Source organism: Sorghum bicolor, chromosome 1 (genome assembly GCF_000003195.3).
Source record: "Sorghum bicolor cultivar BTx623 chromosome 1, Sorghum_bicolor_NCBIv3, whole genome shotgun sequence".
Classification (NCBI taxonomy): Eukaryota; Viridiplantae; Streptophyta; class Magnoliopsida; order Poales; family Poaceae; genus Sorghum; species Sorghum bicolor.
In genome coordinates, this window is record NC_012870.2 from 80,473,161 (window position 1) to 80,489,784 (window position 16,624).

Consider the following 16,624-nt stretch of genomic DNA (forward strand, 5'->3'; position numbering starts at 1 on the left):
AAGGGCATAAATGCAAATTAACGCCAGCTTCAAACCCTAGCGATAGAGACAGGCACGTGCATCTCGTTGGGATGAGATGTGATCGTGATGCTGATCCACCGACGTGGGGATCTCTGTAGCCCTATATGTGTCCCGTCAAATCCAAGGGGAAAAAGTCTATTTTTTTCTCCCCCAACTTTTATGAAAGTACGGACAAACCACCTCCTTCAACTTTTCAACCCGTGCATTTTACCTCCCTAGAGCGGTTCCGAATGTAATTTTGCTACAGTGAATAGTAAATCAAAGAACAATCATAAAATAAAAAATCCAAATTTATTAGACTCCACATAAGTAGATCTACACAATGAGCATATAATACGATATGCTTTAGTAAAATTTTTTTGCTATAGAGATTTTGTCTTTTTCTTTTTTATTTATTTTGCTTAATATATTTGAAAAGTCATAGTAAATTACAGAAAAATCATAAAATATAAAATATAATTTTGTTAGACGTTATATGAGCATATCTACATAGTAAATTTATAATAGGGTATGGTTTAGTATAATTCTTTTGTTGTAGCTTTAGATTTATATTTTTCTGTAATTAATTAAAATAATTCATAGCTGTAGCTTCTATAATTATTTTGTCAGACTAAAATATACATATATTATATATTCATTATGTATATATACTCTTGTGGAGTCTAAGAAAAATATATTATCTATTTTATGATTTTTCTATGTTTTACTATGATTTTTCAAAGATTCAGCCAAATAAATAAATAAAAGAAAAGGACAAAACCTTCATAGCAAAAACTTTGTACTAAAGCATACCATAATATATGTTTACTATATAGATATACTTGTGTGGAGTCCAAAGAAAATAGATTTTATATTTCATGATTTTTCTATGATTTACTATGATTTTTCAAAAATTTAGCCGAAATAATTAAAAAAGAGAGAGACAAAACCATTGCTAGTGTAGCAAACCACTAGTCACTATAGCAAAACCGCCTTCGAAACCGCTCCAGAATGATAAAATGCAGGATTTGAAGAGTTAAGAAAGATGATTTACTCGGTTATAGAGTTAAGGAGGAAAAACGAAGTTTGGTAAAAATTGAAGAAAAAAAATAGACTTTTTTCCAATACAAGGCCGCAAAATATCCCATCCCACCTGAGAAGAGAGACATCATGAGGTTGGTGGGCAGCCCAGCCCAGACCAGCCCCGGCCCACTAATGATGTGACGGCCCATGTCCATGGTTCGACTTGGACGTCACGGGTGCCTCGTGCACCCTGCCGCTCACGTCGACCCACGAGCTGAAGCCGAGCGGCAGGCAAAAGTCCACTTGCAAGTTCATATTTGACAACTTTCTATTTTGAAAGAGTTATTTTACCAAATTAGTAAAGGAATTTTTTTTTCTCTTTTTACTATAATATTAAGATAGGGAGCTGTTTTACCAAATTCTAAAGATACCCTTAGATAGTACAATTAGGAATTAGTTTGATGGAAATAGGGTAAGACTGACCAGGCTATAGTATTCTAGCAAGAAAGCATCTCCAACAACTTGGTATTTCAACATGCTATCCTACCAAATTTGCTAAAAGTATAAAAATCCTCCTCCAACAACTTCTTATCTCAACTTGCTAAATTTTCCAAGTTGCTATCCAGAGGTTTCTACTGCCGAGATTTGTCAAGTTATTATCCCAAGTTGCTATCCCGAGCGCAACTTGTTGGAGACACATATTCTTTTACCAAGTGAGCGGGTCCCATCTGTCATCCTCTATTTTTACCAAGTGAGAATAGCAACTTATTAGAGACACATCCTTTTTTCTTTTGCTAAACAAATTAGCAACTTGCTATAACTTAAGATTTGACAAGTGAATTTTATCAAGATGTTGGACATGCTCAACTCCTTTGCCCGACCGCTGTTACTCCTCGCAGTCGCAGGCCTTATCATACATGTTTCAGTTCGCCACCAGGGTTCACCACCTCATGATCGTTCTTTATTGGGCTATTTGTTGAGGCTGGGCCTAGCCCCAGGTGAGGTATCCATGGATTTTGCAGTGAAATATGTTGGGCCAAGATAGATTTTTTTTTTCCGGCAGCCGCAGAAGGAATGCCCTAAGAACAGATGAGAAATGGAAGGAAAGCCCATGTATTTTGAGAGTACCGTATGCTGCCAGGCCCGCATACGGAATACTCCTAGCACATCAGGACCTGGACCGCAAAATATTTTTTTTTCGCTGACATCAGCCCTAGCCGTTCTCCCAACCCGTCCCGCCTCCGCACCAGCCAGGAACAAAGCCTCGGCAGCCGTTGGATCGTTCGCCACGTCAACGATCCGCGTGCCTGTTCTTGTCACGGACGGCCGGGATCGTCCGCAGCCCATCTGCCGAAACCCAGTCCTCCCTCGCCCCCTGTTCGTCCCCGCCGCTTACAAATTCGCCCAAAATTTGCCCCCAATTTTCATCCACCGAGCACAAATCCAATCAGATCCGATTTCGTCGAGATGAAGCCGGCAGTGGAGGTGGAGGCTGACGAGCGAGCGGCGGAAATTAAGAAGGCAGCGGCGGCCAAGAAAGCCGCTGAGGAGGTTGAGGTGGAGGAGGTGCTGGACGGGGAGGAGGAAGATGGGGAGGAGGCGGTCGATGGGGACGATGACGGTAACGAGGAAGACGATGGGGAAGGCGGAGAGGAGGACGACGAGGAGGAGGTGGAGGGGGAGGAAAAGGAGGCGGCAGGGGTTGTAGAGATCTCCGACGAAGATGACGACGACGACGGGGAGGCGGACGACGACGACGGGGACGACGACGACGACGACGATGACGACGACGACGACGATGACGACGACGAAGAGGTCGACGGCGAAGACGAGCAGGAGGTATAATTTCTTAATCTCGTAAAATTATTTTACTATTTTAGTGTCGTTCTGTGCTGCTAGATCTATGCTCGTTGTGTGTGTCTGCAGCAATTTTTTCTCAGATAAATTTAGATCTGCTTAGCTCTTTTTCCACCCCCGCACGGGTTTGTGTGTTCTTTATTTAGGTCCCTGTAAACTTTACCCGCTGCAAAAATTAGCAATGTTCTCGGTCTGCTTTTCCCTGTAAATTTTACTCGCTGCAAAAATTCATTTTTCCTAAAATTTTATCTGAAAAATTTGAAGCCGTTAGATTTTCCTTGTGCTTTTTGGAGATGATGAATCTTATCAGAGGCTGTTTCTGAGGCGAGCCAAGAGCTCTCCCTGTGCTGCAAAAGAACTGATTTGCCGTTCTGATCCAAAGCACATGTTGCCTACTTGTTTAGGGTGCGATTTGTGCGGACTGTTTCTCACAGGGGCCCAGCCAAGATCCTTTTTTTTTTTATATCAGCTTTATTATTGTTTGTTTTTGGTAAATCTAGACGACTTGAAATTATCGATGAGGTTTTCTTGCAGCTCGTCTGCTTTTAGAGATGATGATTCATATCAGAGGCTGTTTCTGAGGATGAGCCAAGAGCTCTCCCAGTGCTGCACAAAAACTGATTTGCCGTTCTGATCAAAAGCACTTGCTCTGGTTTCTTCCTTTGTTTCGAAACCCAGTGGCTTCAATTCCTGGTCAAATGAAAAGGTAGTTGTCCGATGCTTTAGAATCTGTGCTGAAAGAGTTTGGCATCTTATCCTACACGCTACGCTTTAGTTGGGAAATGACGAGAACCCTATTCCACTGATGGAAGATAATTGTTATCCACCTCTTGATTATACCTTGCACGTCAGTCTGATCCCATGCCAGATCTTCATCTTTTGTTGGATTTAGTTGTTTTTTTTGGGTTGATTGATCTTTCCTTGGGAAATTATCTGTACTGAGGCTGTATTTGGGAAGTGACGAATAACTAAATTCAGATATCCATCCTATTATGGATTTATGTGTGTACTGATATGATGAAAATTTGCACGTCAGTCTGATCCCATATATCTTTTTTTTATCTGATCTGATTTGGTTGAACTGGCTTTACGAAAGGAAAGGCGAAGCTGATTGGACCTGATTTGCTTTGATCTGTACTATGGCACTTATTGTTTTGGAATTTTAATTTTGCAGGAGGAGCTGGGAACTGATTATCTTGTTCAGCCCCTTGGTCGGGCTGAAGACGAAGAGCACTCAAGCGACTTTGAACCTGATGAAAACGGTGATGGTGCTGAGGAGGAGGAGATTGACGAAGAAGAAGAAGAAGATGCTGATGATGGTGCGAAGGCACAGTCCTCTACGAAGAGGAAGAGGTCAGGTGACGATGATGAAGACGACGACGGGGATGATGATGGCGACGATGATGACGATGGGAGGCCACCATCAAAGCGATAGTTGTGCCCGGATTTGTCATCTTCTGGAGAGTGCCAAGAAAGAAAGAAAATAGAAATCCTCTCTCGCTCTGCAGAACGCGGGCCGGTGTAGCCTTTTAGGTTTGTAGCTGCTGAAACTTGGTTAGTCGAGTCTTGAGTCCTCCGTGGTAGGTAGTGCATACTGCTGATGTTGGTTAGCAGCCAGCCTCTATCAACTTTGATGGGTGATTTGTGATAGAACCTGAGGCTAAGCTTGTGTAGCGTCTAATTCGGGTCTGTGGATGCTTTGTTCCGAATCGTTCATAATTTCTGCTTGCTCTTTGCGTTGTTTGTCTACACTTTTCTCACCCTCCCTCGTATAGATGCTCCAAGCTACAGTAGCAACTAGCAACTCAACTTAGGCCCTGTAGCATGCTCATTTGGTAGATAAACTCAACCGAGCAGAGATATTTAGAACCTTTTTTAACTGCAAATAACACTGCCATTAAGTGGGCAAATTCATGTTATTTTATTTGATTTTGACCTCACCACACCAGCACATACTACTATTTTCTGGATTACCAAGGATTTATAACCGGTCTAGTTCGCCACATGCCCTTTTGCAGCCAAGCCTGAAATATATACATGTCGAAAATTGGGCACATTTTATTTCAAGTGAAGGCCATCTCTCGTATGTAGGAGTCCAAAGACTCATTGGGCTCGGTTGGGCCTGATCGTCGGATGATACTGGGCTGTTTGGCACGAAGAAACGGTTCCGATTCTGGGCGAGAATCGCTGCCCACACCTGGAGGACTTTATCCATCTAAGGTATTTTCAAAAAAATTCAAGATTCTTCGTTACATCGAATCTTGTGGCACATGCATGAAATATTAAATATAGATAAAAACAAAAACTAATTACACAGTTTGCCTGTAAATCGTGAGATGAATTTTTTAAATTTAGTTAGTCCATGATTGGATAATATTTGTCAAATAAAAACGAAAGGCTACAGTGCCCAAAAACTAAAACTTTTGGGAACCGAACAAGACCTAAATTATAAGACTTTTAGGCTTTTTTACCCTAGATTTGACTATTCATCTTATTTAAAAATATATAAATATAATCAAATTTAAATAATTATTGAAGAAATTTTAATAACAAATCAAGCCACGATAAAAAAAATAATATTTGAAACATTGACGAGAGAATATGAAGTTGAAATATTTTTACAAGGAACACGAATATCCATCAAACACAACCTAAAAAATGATATACGTTCCAAAGAAAAAGAAACAGCTGGCCAATAAAGGGTTTTTTTTTTTTTTTTTTTTTTTTGTCGTGGCTGGCGCCATGCCCATGAGTATGTGTGTGTAACTGCCCTGGGTAGGCGGGCCAGATCCACGAGACGTGTGGTGTGCATGGTGCTTCCTTGGACTAGGCCACTTGGGCAACAATGGCCATGGCATGACGGCCGGCCGGACAGGGACAGGCATTCGTCCCCACCCCGAGATCGAGATCGAGATCGATAATGGCGGCGCGCCTCCTCCTCACGCTTCTCCTCTGCTCCGTCGTCATTACTGGCGCCTCTTCCCGCAAGAAGAAGACTAGCCTGGCAGTGGCAGTGCCAGTGGCACCACCACCAGACGGCCCGCCAGACCCTTGCGCCGGCCGCCGCATCCACATCCGTCGCCTCCCCGCGAGCTTCAACACGCAGCTGCTCCTCTACTGCGGCAGCGGCAGCGGCAGCGGCACGGCGTTCCCGCTGGCGGACCCAGGTGACTCCAAGTGGTCAGTGCCGGCGTGCGCCTCCCTGGCCAACCACGGGCTGGGCCCGCGCACCCACAACGGCACCCGTTCCTGGTACCGCACGGACGCCCGGCTGCTGGAGCCCTTCTTCCACCGCCGCCTGCTGGAGCACCAGTGCCTGGTGTCCCGCCCCGCACAGGCCGACGCCGTCTTCCTCCCCTACTACGCGGCGCTGGACGCGCTGCCCTACGTCCTCCACCCGGACCTCCTCAACTCCTCCGCGCTCCACGGGGTGCCGCTCGCGCGCTTCCTGGCGCACCACCAGCCGCGGGTCCTCGCGCGCCGCCACGGCCACGACCACTTCTTCCTCCTCGCCGGCACCGCCTGGGACTACTCGCAGCCGCACGACGCCGACCCCCGCCTCTACGGCACCACGTCGCTGCTCCGCCTCCCCGACCTCGCCAACTTCACCGTCCTCACCCTCGAGTCGCGCGCCTGGCCCTGGCAGGAGCACGCCATCCCGCACCCGACCTCCTTCCACCCGTCCTCGCTGCCGCGCCTCCGGTCCTGGATCGCCCGCGCGCGCCGCTCCCGACGCACCGCGCTCATGCTCTACGCCGGCGGCGTCTCCAGGCCGTCCAGGCCCAACATCCGGGGCGCCATCCTCGCCGAGTGCGCCAACCGCACCACGTCGTCGCCTGATGTGTGCACCGTCGTCGACTGCTCCGCCGCCGCGTGCGGCCTCAACCCCGTGGCTTACATGCGGCCCATGCTCAAGGCCAACTTCTGCCTGCAGCCGCCCGGGGACTCGCCGTCCCGCCGCTCCACGTTCGACGCCATCGTCGCCGGGTGCATCCCGGTCTTCTTCGAGCACGCCGCCGCCAGGGCGCACTACGGCTGGCACCTGCCCCGCGGGAGGTACGACCAGTTCTCGGTCACCATACCCAAGGAGTCGGTGGTGATGGGGGACGTCAGGATCGCCGACGTGCTGGCGGCGGTGCCCGAGGACAAGGTCGCCAGGATGCGGGAGCGCGTGCTGGAGATGGCGCCCAGGGTGGTGTACCGGCGGCACGGGAGCGCCGCGGAACTGAGAGACTCCACTAGCTATAGGGACGCCGTCGACCTCGCCGTGGAGGGCGTCCTGAGGAGGATACGGAGGCGGGTGAGCGCGCTGGAGGACGCCCAACCGGACGCCATCTACGAGCTGGAGGAGGACGACGACGATTAGGATTAGGATTAGGATTAGGATTAGGATTAGGACGGACATTCTCATTTGAGCTGATCGAGCCAACACAGATTACATGCATACAATTTCTTCTTCTTTCTTGTAATAACAAAGATTTGACTTCATCAGTGTGTAGTACAACAGCAACAAAGGCAAGCTACGTAGATTGGAATTGGATTGCGATTCTGAAATCTGAATGCGCCAACACATTACATGCATGCTCAAGACGGCGACGGCGGCATTGATCAATGATGATCTCTCCGTCACAGATACATACTACAAAGACGGTACCAGGCGCCGGATCGAATCGAAGAGGGAGGATAAAGGCATCGTGAATCAAGGATCAAGCCTGACAAACTTTGGAGTTTCGGAAGTGCAACTCTTTTGTGAACCTGTGTACTGTAGGTCGTCATACACTCGGAGACAGGGGCGTACTGTGTACGTATTTGGATGCAGTGTATCTCTGAATTGTACTTTCCATTTCTTCCTTAAGTTGTGTTTCCGTTATGAAATGGGTTCGCTCCATTAAAAAAAAACCAAACACTTTTATCTTTTTTTTTAAAAAAATTATTGCACACTAGATTTGATCCAACAAATTTAAAGCACGATGAACGGTGTACACATCTTGGATAATGTAGGCACAAACAAAACCTGCACATATATTCAGACGTTCGTGATGCAGCTGAAGATGAGTTTTGGTGTTGTCGATTATGAGTTGTCCCTTGTGATCATTGTAGCATATGACATGCACATTCGTAGCACCAGTGGTCTAGTGGTAGAATAGTACCCTGCCACGGTACAGACCCGGGTTCGATTCCCGGCTGGTGCATGAATTTTTCTGCCCTGCTCTCAATTTTTTTAATTTAAAAGAAAAGGAAACAAGCTGAAGCGCCTTGCACGGTATACGTCATTGTCTTTCATTTTAAATCATTTTTGCCGTGACCTGAAATTATTTTTCTTATAAAGAGAAGAAACAAGCTGAAGTACCTTTCACGGTATACATCATTGTCTTTCATTTTAAATATTTCCCTTTTTGGATCGGATAGATTGACTGGATCAGGTGCCCTTATAGGAGGAGGAGTATATGCAAATGCAAGCAATAATTGTCTGTTCTGCTTCCAAATTCCAATTACAAGAAATGCTATGCTAATTATTACGATATACGAGTATTTGTTGAAAGTCTGAATTGCTTGTTACTTACCCAATTGCAATTACAAGTAATTGTTGAAGTCTTGGTACGCTTGTTCCAGCAAATGGTGATCGTCCCACTCGTCTCTGTACGTCTCCGGGCACTGGAGCTTCTTCTTCCTGGTGGCGTTGAACATGTCCTTCCTCCACTCCTCCACTGTGCGTGTGCCGGCTTCCCCGCCGCACTGGCACTGCTCCGCCAGCCACTCGTCGTACTCGAACTGGCTGTGCTTCATGCAGTGCGTGTACCTGACGGGCCATCCCATGACCTCCAGCTCCGAGTAAAGCGCCCTCACGTCTTCCATCATCTCCTCCTCCGACGGGAGCTGGATCCGGCCCGACAGAGCGCCGGCGACCCAGCTGGCCTGCAGCTGGAACATCGGGAACGGGATCACCTTGAAGGGCAGGCCGATGAAGGCGAGGTGGGGAGCCAGCTGAGGCACGAACACGTGCTTGTACAGCGGGTGGATGCGGTTGTCATCCACGGAGACGACCGCGGTATCGCCATCGCCCGCCGCCGTCAGGAGGAAGGGGAAGCTGTACTTGTATCCGGTGCAGTGCATGACGACGTCCGCTCTGACGGAGCTGCCGTCTCGGAACACGACGGTGGTGCCGTCCGCGTCGGCACGCTCCACCATGGAGCGGAGCCAGAGGTTGCGATAGCCGGGGAGCCTCCGGCAGGTGGCGGCGGGGGCCCATCTGTCGGCCATGTGCACCTCCCTGGCCACGCCGGCGATTTCCCTGGAGATGTCGGCGCCGCTGTTGCTGGCACCGACTATGACCACGACCTGGTCCGCGAACGGGCCCGGCACGCGGTAGCTGTGGCTGTGCATCTGCTTGCCCGGCGGCCAGGCGTCCAGGCCGGGGATGTCGTCGGCGGCGGTTCGCGGCTCCGTGTAGTGGCCGTTGCAGACCACGACGGCGTCGAACACCTCCTCCTCCTCCTCCTCCTGCTCACCGGCGGCGGCTGCGTTCCGGCGCCACCTCACCCTCCAGCTGCTCCCCTCGTCGTCGTCCTTGGTGGTGACGGCGAGCACCTCCGTGCGGAGGCGGACGAGGCCGTCAAGGTGGAACCGGCGCGCGAAGGCCTGGATGTAGCGCAGCACCTCCTGGTGGCGAGGGAACCTGCGCGCGTCGACGGAGTCCGAAGCGGCGGCGAAGGGGAAGTCGAGGAAGCCCATGATCTCGCGTGGCAGGTTGGTGCGCAGGGACGCGTACATGCTGCTGCTGCGGTGGTCGTAGAGCCAGGTGCCCCCGACTGCGTGGCCGCGCTCGAACACGACGGTCGCGTGGCCCTCGCGCCGCAGCTCGCGCGCGGCGGCCAGCCCCGCGGCTCCCGCACCGATGACGGCGACGCGGAGAGAGCGCGGCGGCGGCATGGCCATGGCGTTGTGTGAATTGTGATTGATGGACATCTCTCTCTCCGGTCTCCGCTGAGTGGAGGTGATGCGATCGCCAGTCGCCAGTCCGCCACGGCCCACGGCCACGTTGTGTTTGTCCTTTCTGTGATGGGAAATTTATTTATTATATTTTAATAACATATAGGGCCTGTTTGTACAGCTCAGAAGAGCTTTATGAGTGAATCTGTTTTTCCTCTCCTCTCACAAAGATATAAGTTGGATGAAGCTGAAAAAAGTAGCTTATTGCAAATTCTCTCTCTCAACTATACATGAAGCAGTTGGTGAAGCTATTTTTACCAAATACTTTTTCCAAAACAGCTCAGCTTGATCTAAAAAGTTGCTCATGAAGCTATTTTCTAAAAAATCAGCTTTACTAGTGAAGTTGAGTTGTGGCAAACAAGCCCGTAGTATTATACTCCATCGTTATAGTTATCGGAAAAAATTTAAATAAATATATATTAAAAAATATTATTATTTTGATTAACTTTGAATTAAGATTTGTTTGACATAGCTCAACTTCATTAGTAAAGTTATTTTTTTAGAAAACAACTTTATGAGCAACTTTCTAAGTGAAGTTGAACTGTTTTGAAAAACAGTATTTAGTAAAATAACTTAACCAACAACTTCATGCATAGATGAGAGAGAAATGAGTGAAAAAGCAACAATAAGCTACTTTTTTCAGCTTTATCTCAACCCATGTCTGTTATGAGTTGTACCAAATAGACTCCTAGTTTTTCTAATAAAATTATTTAAAGATATAAATACTGTATGTATTTTCTATAAATCTAATCAAATTTGCGACATGAAAATCCAAAAGGACAGTTATTTTGGGACTGAGGGAGCATGCTCCAATATAGGAATACTTTCTCTATATCTATAAAGAAAGTCATTTAGGATAACGACATGATCTCCAAAGTCTAATTTTGACTTCATATTTTTATAAAAATATTTCTCAAAAAGTTGTATATGTATATGTTTATAAAAATATTTTTTAAAACAACTATTTATATGGTTTTTATATTTCTAAACTCAACAACTTAAAAATTATTCATAATTTATATTTTTAATGTTTAACTTAAACTTTTTCAAAACGACTTATGGTGAAAATACTACAGGAGCTGTGTGTTTTTTGCTGTTATGTGCTCTCCAAAAAGGTTCTTGGCCGAATGAAAAGGTACGAGAGTGTAAATCTGCACCAAAAAGTATAAGAGCGATCCAAGAGTTTTTAGAAATTTCACTCTCTAAACCATCATTTAGAGAATTATTTTCATAAAAATCGTTTTTTATATTTTTCACTCTTCAATAGCTTTTATATCTCTCTTGCGTACTTTAGAGAGTCATTCTCGTCTTCTATTTTTGGTCAACGAAAAATTCGAAATAAAAGATGGCTATATTTACATAACCATTTAGACAAGCTGTTGGAGGATATTTTTTCACCAAAATCTTTATTCTTATTTAAGAATAATTTAGAGAGTCTCTTGAAATTGCTCCTACGGTCTTGTTTAGATCCAAAAGTTTTTTAGATTTAGATACTGTAGAACTTTTATTTTTATTTGATAATTATTATCTAACCATATATTAACTAGGTTTGAAAGACTCTTCTCATAAATTATAGATAAAATGTATAATTAATTATTTTTTATCTATATTTAATATTTCATGCCTGTATCATAAGGTTCGATATGATAAAAAATCTTGATTTTTTTTAAAAAAATTTGGATGGTAAATAAAGCCTACGCACTAAACATATTGACGGCGACCACGAGAACAAGGACAACATCAAGAATTCAAGTGACTTCTGCGATGTAACAAGGCTGCAAAACAACAATTGGTCCTGCAACTTTGAATTGAAGGCTATAAAGTTTTTTTTTCCCATTCCTTCCTTCGTACTAGCTTAGAGTGGGCATTCGCTTCTTTATTCGGTAGTTTGGTTCCGGTTCTAACTAAACTAACTATTTTTTTCAGCAAAAATTAATACAAATATGTATATTTTAAAGCAAATATAAGCAACACTACCTCTAATTTAGATGATAATAATAATAATAATAATAATAATAATAATAATAATAATAATAATAATAATAATAATAATAATAATAATAATAATAATAATAATAATAATAATAATAATAATAATAATAATAATAATAATAATAATAATAATAATAATAATAATCGCTAAGAGAGCAATAGCAATATAGTAACACAAATATATATCAATTCAGTATGAAATATTACATAAAAATCAAACTTTGTCTTACCAAATAGTAAGTGAGTAAAATTCATAAATTTTGGTTCTTCCAATTAATTTGGTTATCCGAGAGTAGAAACTGAATTTTTCACGATTATTTCAGTTCTTCAAAATTTAGAACCGAATAAGAAATTAATTTCTTGGTTCCTTAGAAAATAAGAAGCAGCTGCCAACTGAGACCAGACGACCGTAGTCTGCAGGCCATGGCGATGAGATGACGACGTGCGGCGGTCCAGGTCCAGCAAACTGCAAACTGTGGTGGAAGCAGGCCGAGGCTAGTTCTGCAGGCTGCAAGTAACTCTTGCACAAGTTGGGCTGTAGCCCATGCAAAACCACATCGTTCCACAGGTTGCAGGCAGGGGATACAACCCTCTAATTCATGTCCTCCTGTTGCAAGTGGGTAACATAAAAATCGGAGCATGAGTGGCCTTCCATCCATGGATAGAATTGCACAGACACGTTGGACTATAAATCCTTTGCAGACGAGATACTGGTGAAGACATTAACTCAATCTAAAGTAAACCTTATATGATCATATAAGAGACCGATCTTTTAGAGACGAACATCTTCAAATATCCATGTTTGAGCTATTAACAGATGTAAGTCATTTTAGACGTCTACGGAATTTATGGAGGCGGACGTCTTAAGATGTATGTCTCTATAAATAGCTGTAATAAACAATAGTTATAACTTTTTATATGAACTTGAATCAAAACAAACTTTTATATCAAACTTGTATTCTTGACGTGATCTACAACTTTATAATTAAAAAGTTTTTGATTGAAGCTGTTGGCATGATCTATACTAACCTATAACCCTGTACTTCAAGTTGAAGTTATTTAGGGTCCTAAATATGTGTTGTAAGTTCATAGATTTTAAATTTTAAAATTCCTAAATGATCTTGAATATTCACATGGTTTTACCAAAGTTGTAGTGGCAGACCCAATGTACATGTTTTTTTTGTAGATATAAGTTTCTAATTTGAAGTTTTCTAGTCTCAAATATCTATTTTAAATTCATATATTTTGAGACCCATATTTTAAAATTTTCAAATAATCACGGACGGAGACACATCATATACCAAAATTATAGTACTAATTTAAAACTTCATAGTTGATTTTTTTTATTTGAGTTAGCTTAGTAGTCAAAATATTTAATACAAGAATATGAAATATTTGTATAAAAAAGATAGAGTCTTATATATAATCACAAGTGAGTGTGTGGTGTACTGGTAGCGGAATGTCAATGCCCAGCGTGATAGGTCGCTCGCTCAACTGCTGAGTTAACAGGCGCGCTAAGCCGGAGGCAGTACGCATTCGGAAATCGAAAACGACCATGTGCATCTCCATCTTTGAAAATGGACGTACTCTGTGGTAGGGATGATGCATGGTAGGGGCGGGGGAAAAAATAAACGTGTGGAAGCAATGAAAGATGCCCTTTAAATGATCTGTAGCCGAAGAAATTGAAATCGGCGCTCATGTCATTGTTGGTGTGTGCGTGTGATTATTGAGACCTTGTTTAGTTGGGAAGGTGAGAAGTTTTTGGGTATTATAGTATTTTTATTTTTATTTAATAATTATTATCTAATTACTAAACTAACTAGGTTTAAAAAATTCGTCTCGTAAATTTAAACTATATAAATAGTTTTTTTTCATCTATATTTAATATTTTATATATTGATATGAAATTTTTTTAGATTTTAAGGTGAAGTAAGGCCTGGTGTGTAGGACTGTAGGAGGATTAGGAATGACACGACGCGCGCTGTGACTGATGGAGTGCTGGCTAGCTGCCTCTCATCTCATCTGCTACATAGTACTGCCTGTTGCTTGGTCGCGAAACGAAGAGAGGAGCGCAGCGCGTGAATATCACATGGGGTGCACGTGGATCATCACCATGCTCTTTGTTTTTTCTTTTGACAAGTCATCATGCTCTTTGGTTGTTTTCAGCAGCAGTGGTACGTAGTGCACTCCCCTGAGCGTACATGCATTGCAGTTATTAGTGTTGATTTAAGTTAACTTAGGAAAAGAACGATGCATACTATCGAACAATAAAGCAGCCGATATATATAACATAGAGGCTCACATATTTCTAAGCCCCTCTCTAAATCATAATTTATAGAGTAACTTATATAATTCGCTTTTTATATCTAGCGAATTAGATATTCGCCTCTCATGTGCACTCTAGTAAGTCAATCTCGTTTTCTATCTTTGACTTGTGAGAAATCTGAAATAATAGAAAATTTCTATATTTATAAAGAAGTTGGAGAATATTTTTTCATCAAAATATCTACTTCTAGCAATTAGGAAGGGTATAGACATTCTATTGGAGTTGCTCTAAGCAAACATTAGTTATTGTTTCAAGTCCAAAATATTTAAATCTTAGGTGATTCATAAGATGTGTTGATGCAAAACTGATCTGCAAACACAAAGTGCTAATACCCGATTCAAACGTTAAGGCGTGCCAGCCGATTTGACCTTACTATCGGCAAAGGTGATAACTCGAATACTTTAGTCCTGACAACAGCGATGCGCCCGGATGTCACGGCTAAGAGATACTCACGCGGAACTCGAGAACACGCCGAGCTTAAGTCGACAAATTCCTAAGAACTCGTAATAAAAGGAAAAAGTATGACGAAGTCGTCGAAAAGTAGATGTTGGAATATGAGTAAAAACGTGTGTTTGATTGATTTCTTGATTCATTATTACAAGGCCCTAGGGTCTATATTTATACCCTGCTCAAAGAGCTACAACCAGACACGATTAGAATTCGAATTCCAAATTACACGGAATCCGTATACAAAACGACGCAAATAATTAAGGAAATAACAAAACTATCCCTCGTGACAAACCGAAACTCCTCCACATAACGACCGGCAGCTTCCAGACTCCTCCTTTGCATCATCGGCAGATCCTTTGCCGTAGTCATCGGCAGACTTTCTTATCTAGCCATCGGCACCATATTACTGCCTGTGGACTTAGTCACATTCAACTTCCCCCTCATCGGCAACCATCCTCATCGGCAACCCGCTTTGTAAACATCGTACTGCCACCTTATCCTGCCATCCTAGACACGTGCCCAAAAACGGTGTCAACACATGCCCCCCAGTTTCGGAGTATAAAACTATTAATGCTCCGAAATTCTCTGCAGTAACGATGCCTTCTCCCGCAATTAATGCTCCTAATCTGGTAACCGACAACCTCAATCTGGACAACTCTGATCCTAATCCTCCGCAGATTCCTCGAAATCCCCAACTTCCTAAACGGGCATTTTTCTCAGTCGTACATCGGCAACAATACCGTTACAAAGATCTGCCGATGCTCTGACCAGGATATTCGCAAAAACGGTTACTTCCCCCCTATCCGCCCATCGGCAAGATGACCGTTATAGAATATCGCCGATGGACCGACCAGGAGATCTCGCACAGTAAAATATCTTCAGATAATGACCGCTTCCCATCAAATCACCTGCAGAATCCCTGGATTACCGTGCGAACAGTTACCATATCCACCTGAGTACCCTCGGGTTTCTCGGATGCGGCAAAGAGATAAGTCGGATTTGCCCTTGCCCATCTTGCCCTATAAATAGTTCCTTCTTGGGTACTCCTTCCCCATCACACCATTCTACTACCCAACTTTACTTTTCCAGCGGCGGCGCCATTTACAACCTTCAAGACCTCCGACAAGCACTTCTCTTCATCAACTCCGGTGCCCTCCAACGTTCTCTTCACAACAAGATGGCCATCGGCTTCGTCGTCCCTGAGGTCAGATCTCCATCTCATCTTCTGTATTGTTATTCCTGTTCATCCGCGATTCATCTTACTGAATATTCTCCTTTTCCTTTTTCTTTGTATTTTTATTCCCCCAAAATCACTAGGAGTTGTCCAATAAAATTGTCATCCCCACCGACCAACCACACCTCCAATGTCTCGGCCCTCTAGGGGATTCAGATCCAACCAACCTTATCAACGCAGAAACCAATAGGATCCCCTTTAGAGCTGAAAACTTTTCTTTAGATCTGTGGAAAGACACTTTTCGCTCTTGGCCCAGCCCTACCGTAGGGTGGAAAGACTGGTTCTTGAGGGTCAGCAATTCTTATGAAGTCCAGTGGGGTGAAAGGAAGCTAGCCCAATGCATTAGGCTATCCATTGCCGATATGCACAGAAACGAGTCACTGCTGATAGCTGCGTCCTACTTTTGGTCAGACACCCTCAATGCTTTTGTTTTTGGCCACGGCCCTGCTTCTCCTACCCTTGCCGATGTAGCCATGCTCACTGGGCTAGATATATCTTCTGCCGATAGCACCCACTTTTTTGATACTGCCCCCAGTGCCAAAGTGGAGACTCGCGCTATCGGCGGTTGGTCAGGGTACATTCAGAAGTACTGCGGGAGAGGGCCTGTCACCATAAAGGAGCAAACCACCTTTCTGAACATGTGGCTGGACAAGTTTGTATTCTGTGGTCGATCGGCAGGACCGACTTCTGTCTATCTATCGGCAGCAGAGAGACTGGCTAACGGTGGCCAATTTCCTCTCGGCCGATACTTG

The 16,624-nt window shown here is 44.2% G+C and overlaps 3 protein-coding genes and 1 non-coding gene across 4 annotated transcripts; 3 read left to right on the forward strand and 1 right to left on the reverse strand.

Moving 5' to 3' along the window:
• Positions 2,354–4,629, forward strand: LOC8059532 (prostatic spermine-binding protein). Its single transcript, XM_002465991.2, has 2 exons — positions 2,354–2,862; positions 4,055–4,629. The coding sequence occupies exons 1-2, from the start codon at positions 2,491–2,493 to the stop codon at positions 4,313–4,315; spliced, it is 633 nt and encodes a 210-aa protein (XP_002466036.1). The 5' UTR covers positions 2,354–2,490; the 3' UTR covers positions 4,316–4,629.
• LOC8059533 (probable xyloglucan galactosyltransferase GT19) lies at positions 4,768–7,414 on the forward strand. Its single transcript, XM_002465992.2, has one exon. The coding sequence runs from the start codon at positions 5,801–5,803 to the stop codon at positions 7,244–7,246; it is 1,446 nt and encodes a 481-aa protein (XP_002466037.1). The 5' UTR covers positions 4,768–5,800; the 3' UTR covers positions 7,247–7,414.
• On the forward strand, positions 8,002–8,072 carry TRNAG-GCC. Its single transcript has one exon. It is a non-coding gene; the product is annotated as a tRNA-Gly (tRNA).
• LOC8059534 (flavin-containing monooxygenase FMO GS-OX-like 4) lies at positions 8,291–9,816 on the reverse strand. The gene has a single exon (XM_002468646.2). The coding sequence runs from the start codon at positions 9,814–9,816 to the stop codon at positions 8,455–8,457; it is 1,362 nt and encodes a 453-aa protein (XP_002468691.1). The 3' UTR covers positions 8,291–8,454.

Bases quoted from the DNA above. Each gene is read 5' to 3' on its own strand.
- LOC8059532 (XM_002465991.2), top strand. From the start codon at position 2,491: ATGAAGCCGGCAGTGGAGGTGGAGGCTGACGAGCGAGCGGCGGAAATT. The intron at 2,863-4,054 runs GTATAATTTCTT...TTAATTTTGCAG, and splicing joins ACGGCGAAGACGAGCAGGAG to GAGGAGCTGGGAACTGATTA.
- LOC8059533 (XM_002465992.2), top strand. From the start codon at position 5,801: ATGGCGGCGCGCCTCCTCCTCACGCTTCTCCTCTGCTCCGTCGTCATT.
- LOC8059534 (XM_002468646.2), bottom strand. From the start codon at position 9,816: ATGGCCATGCCGCCGCCGCGCTCTCTCCGCGTCGCCGTCATCGGTGCG.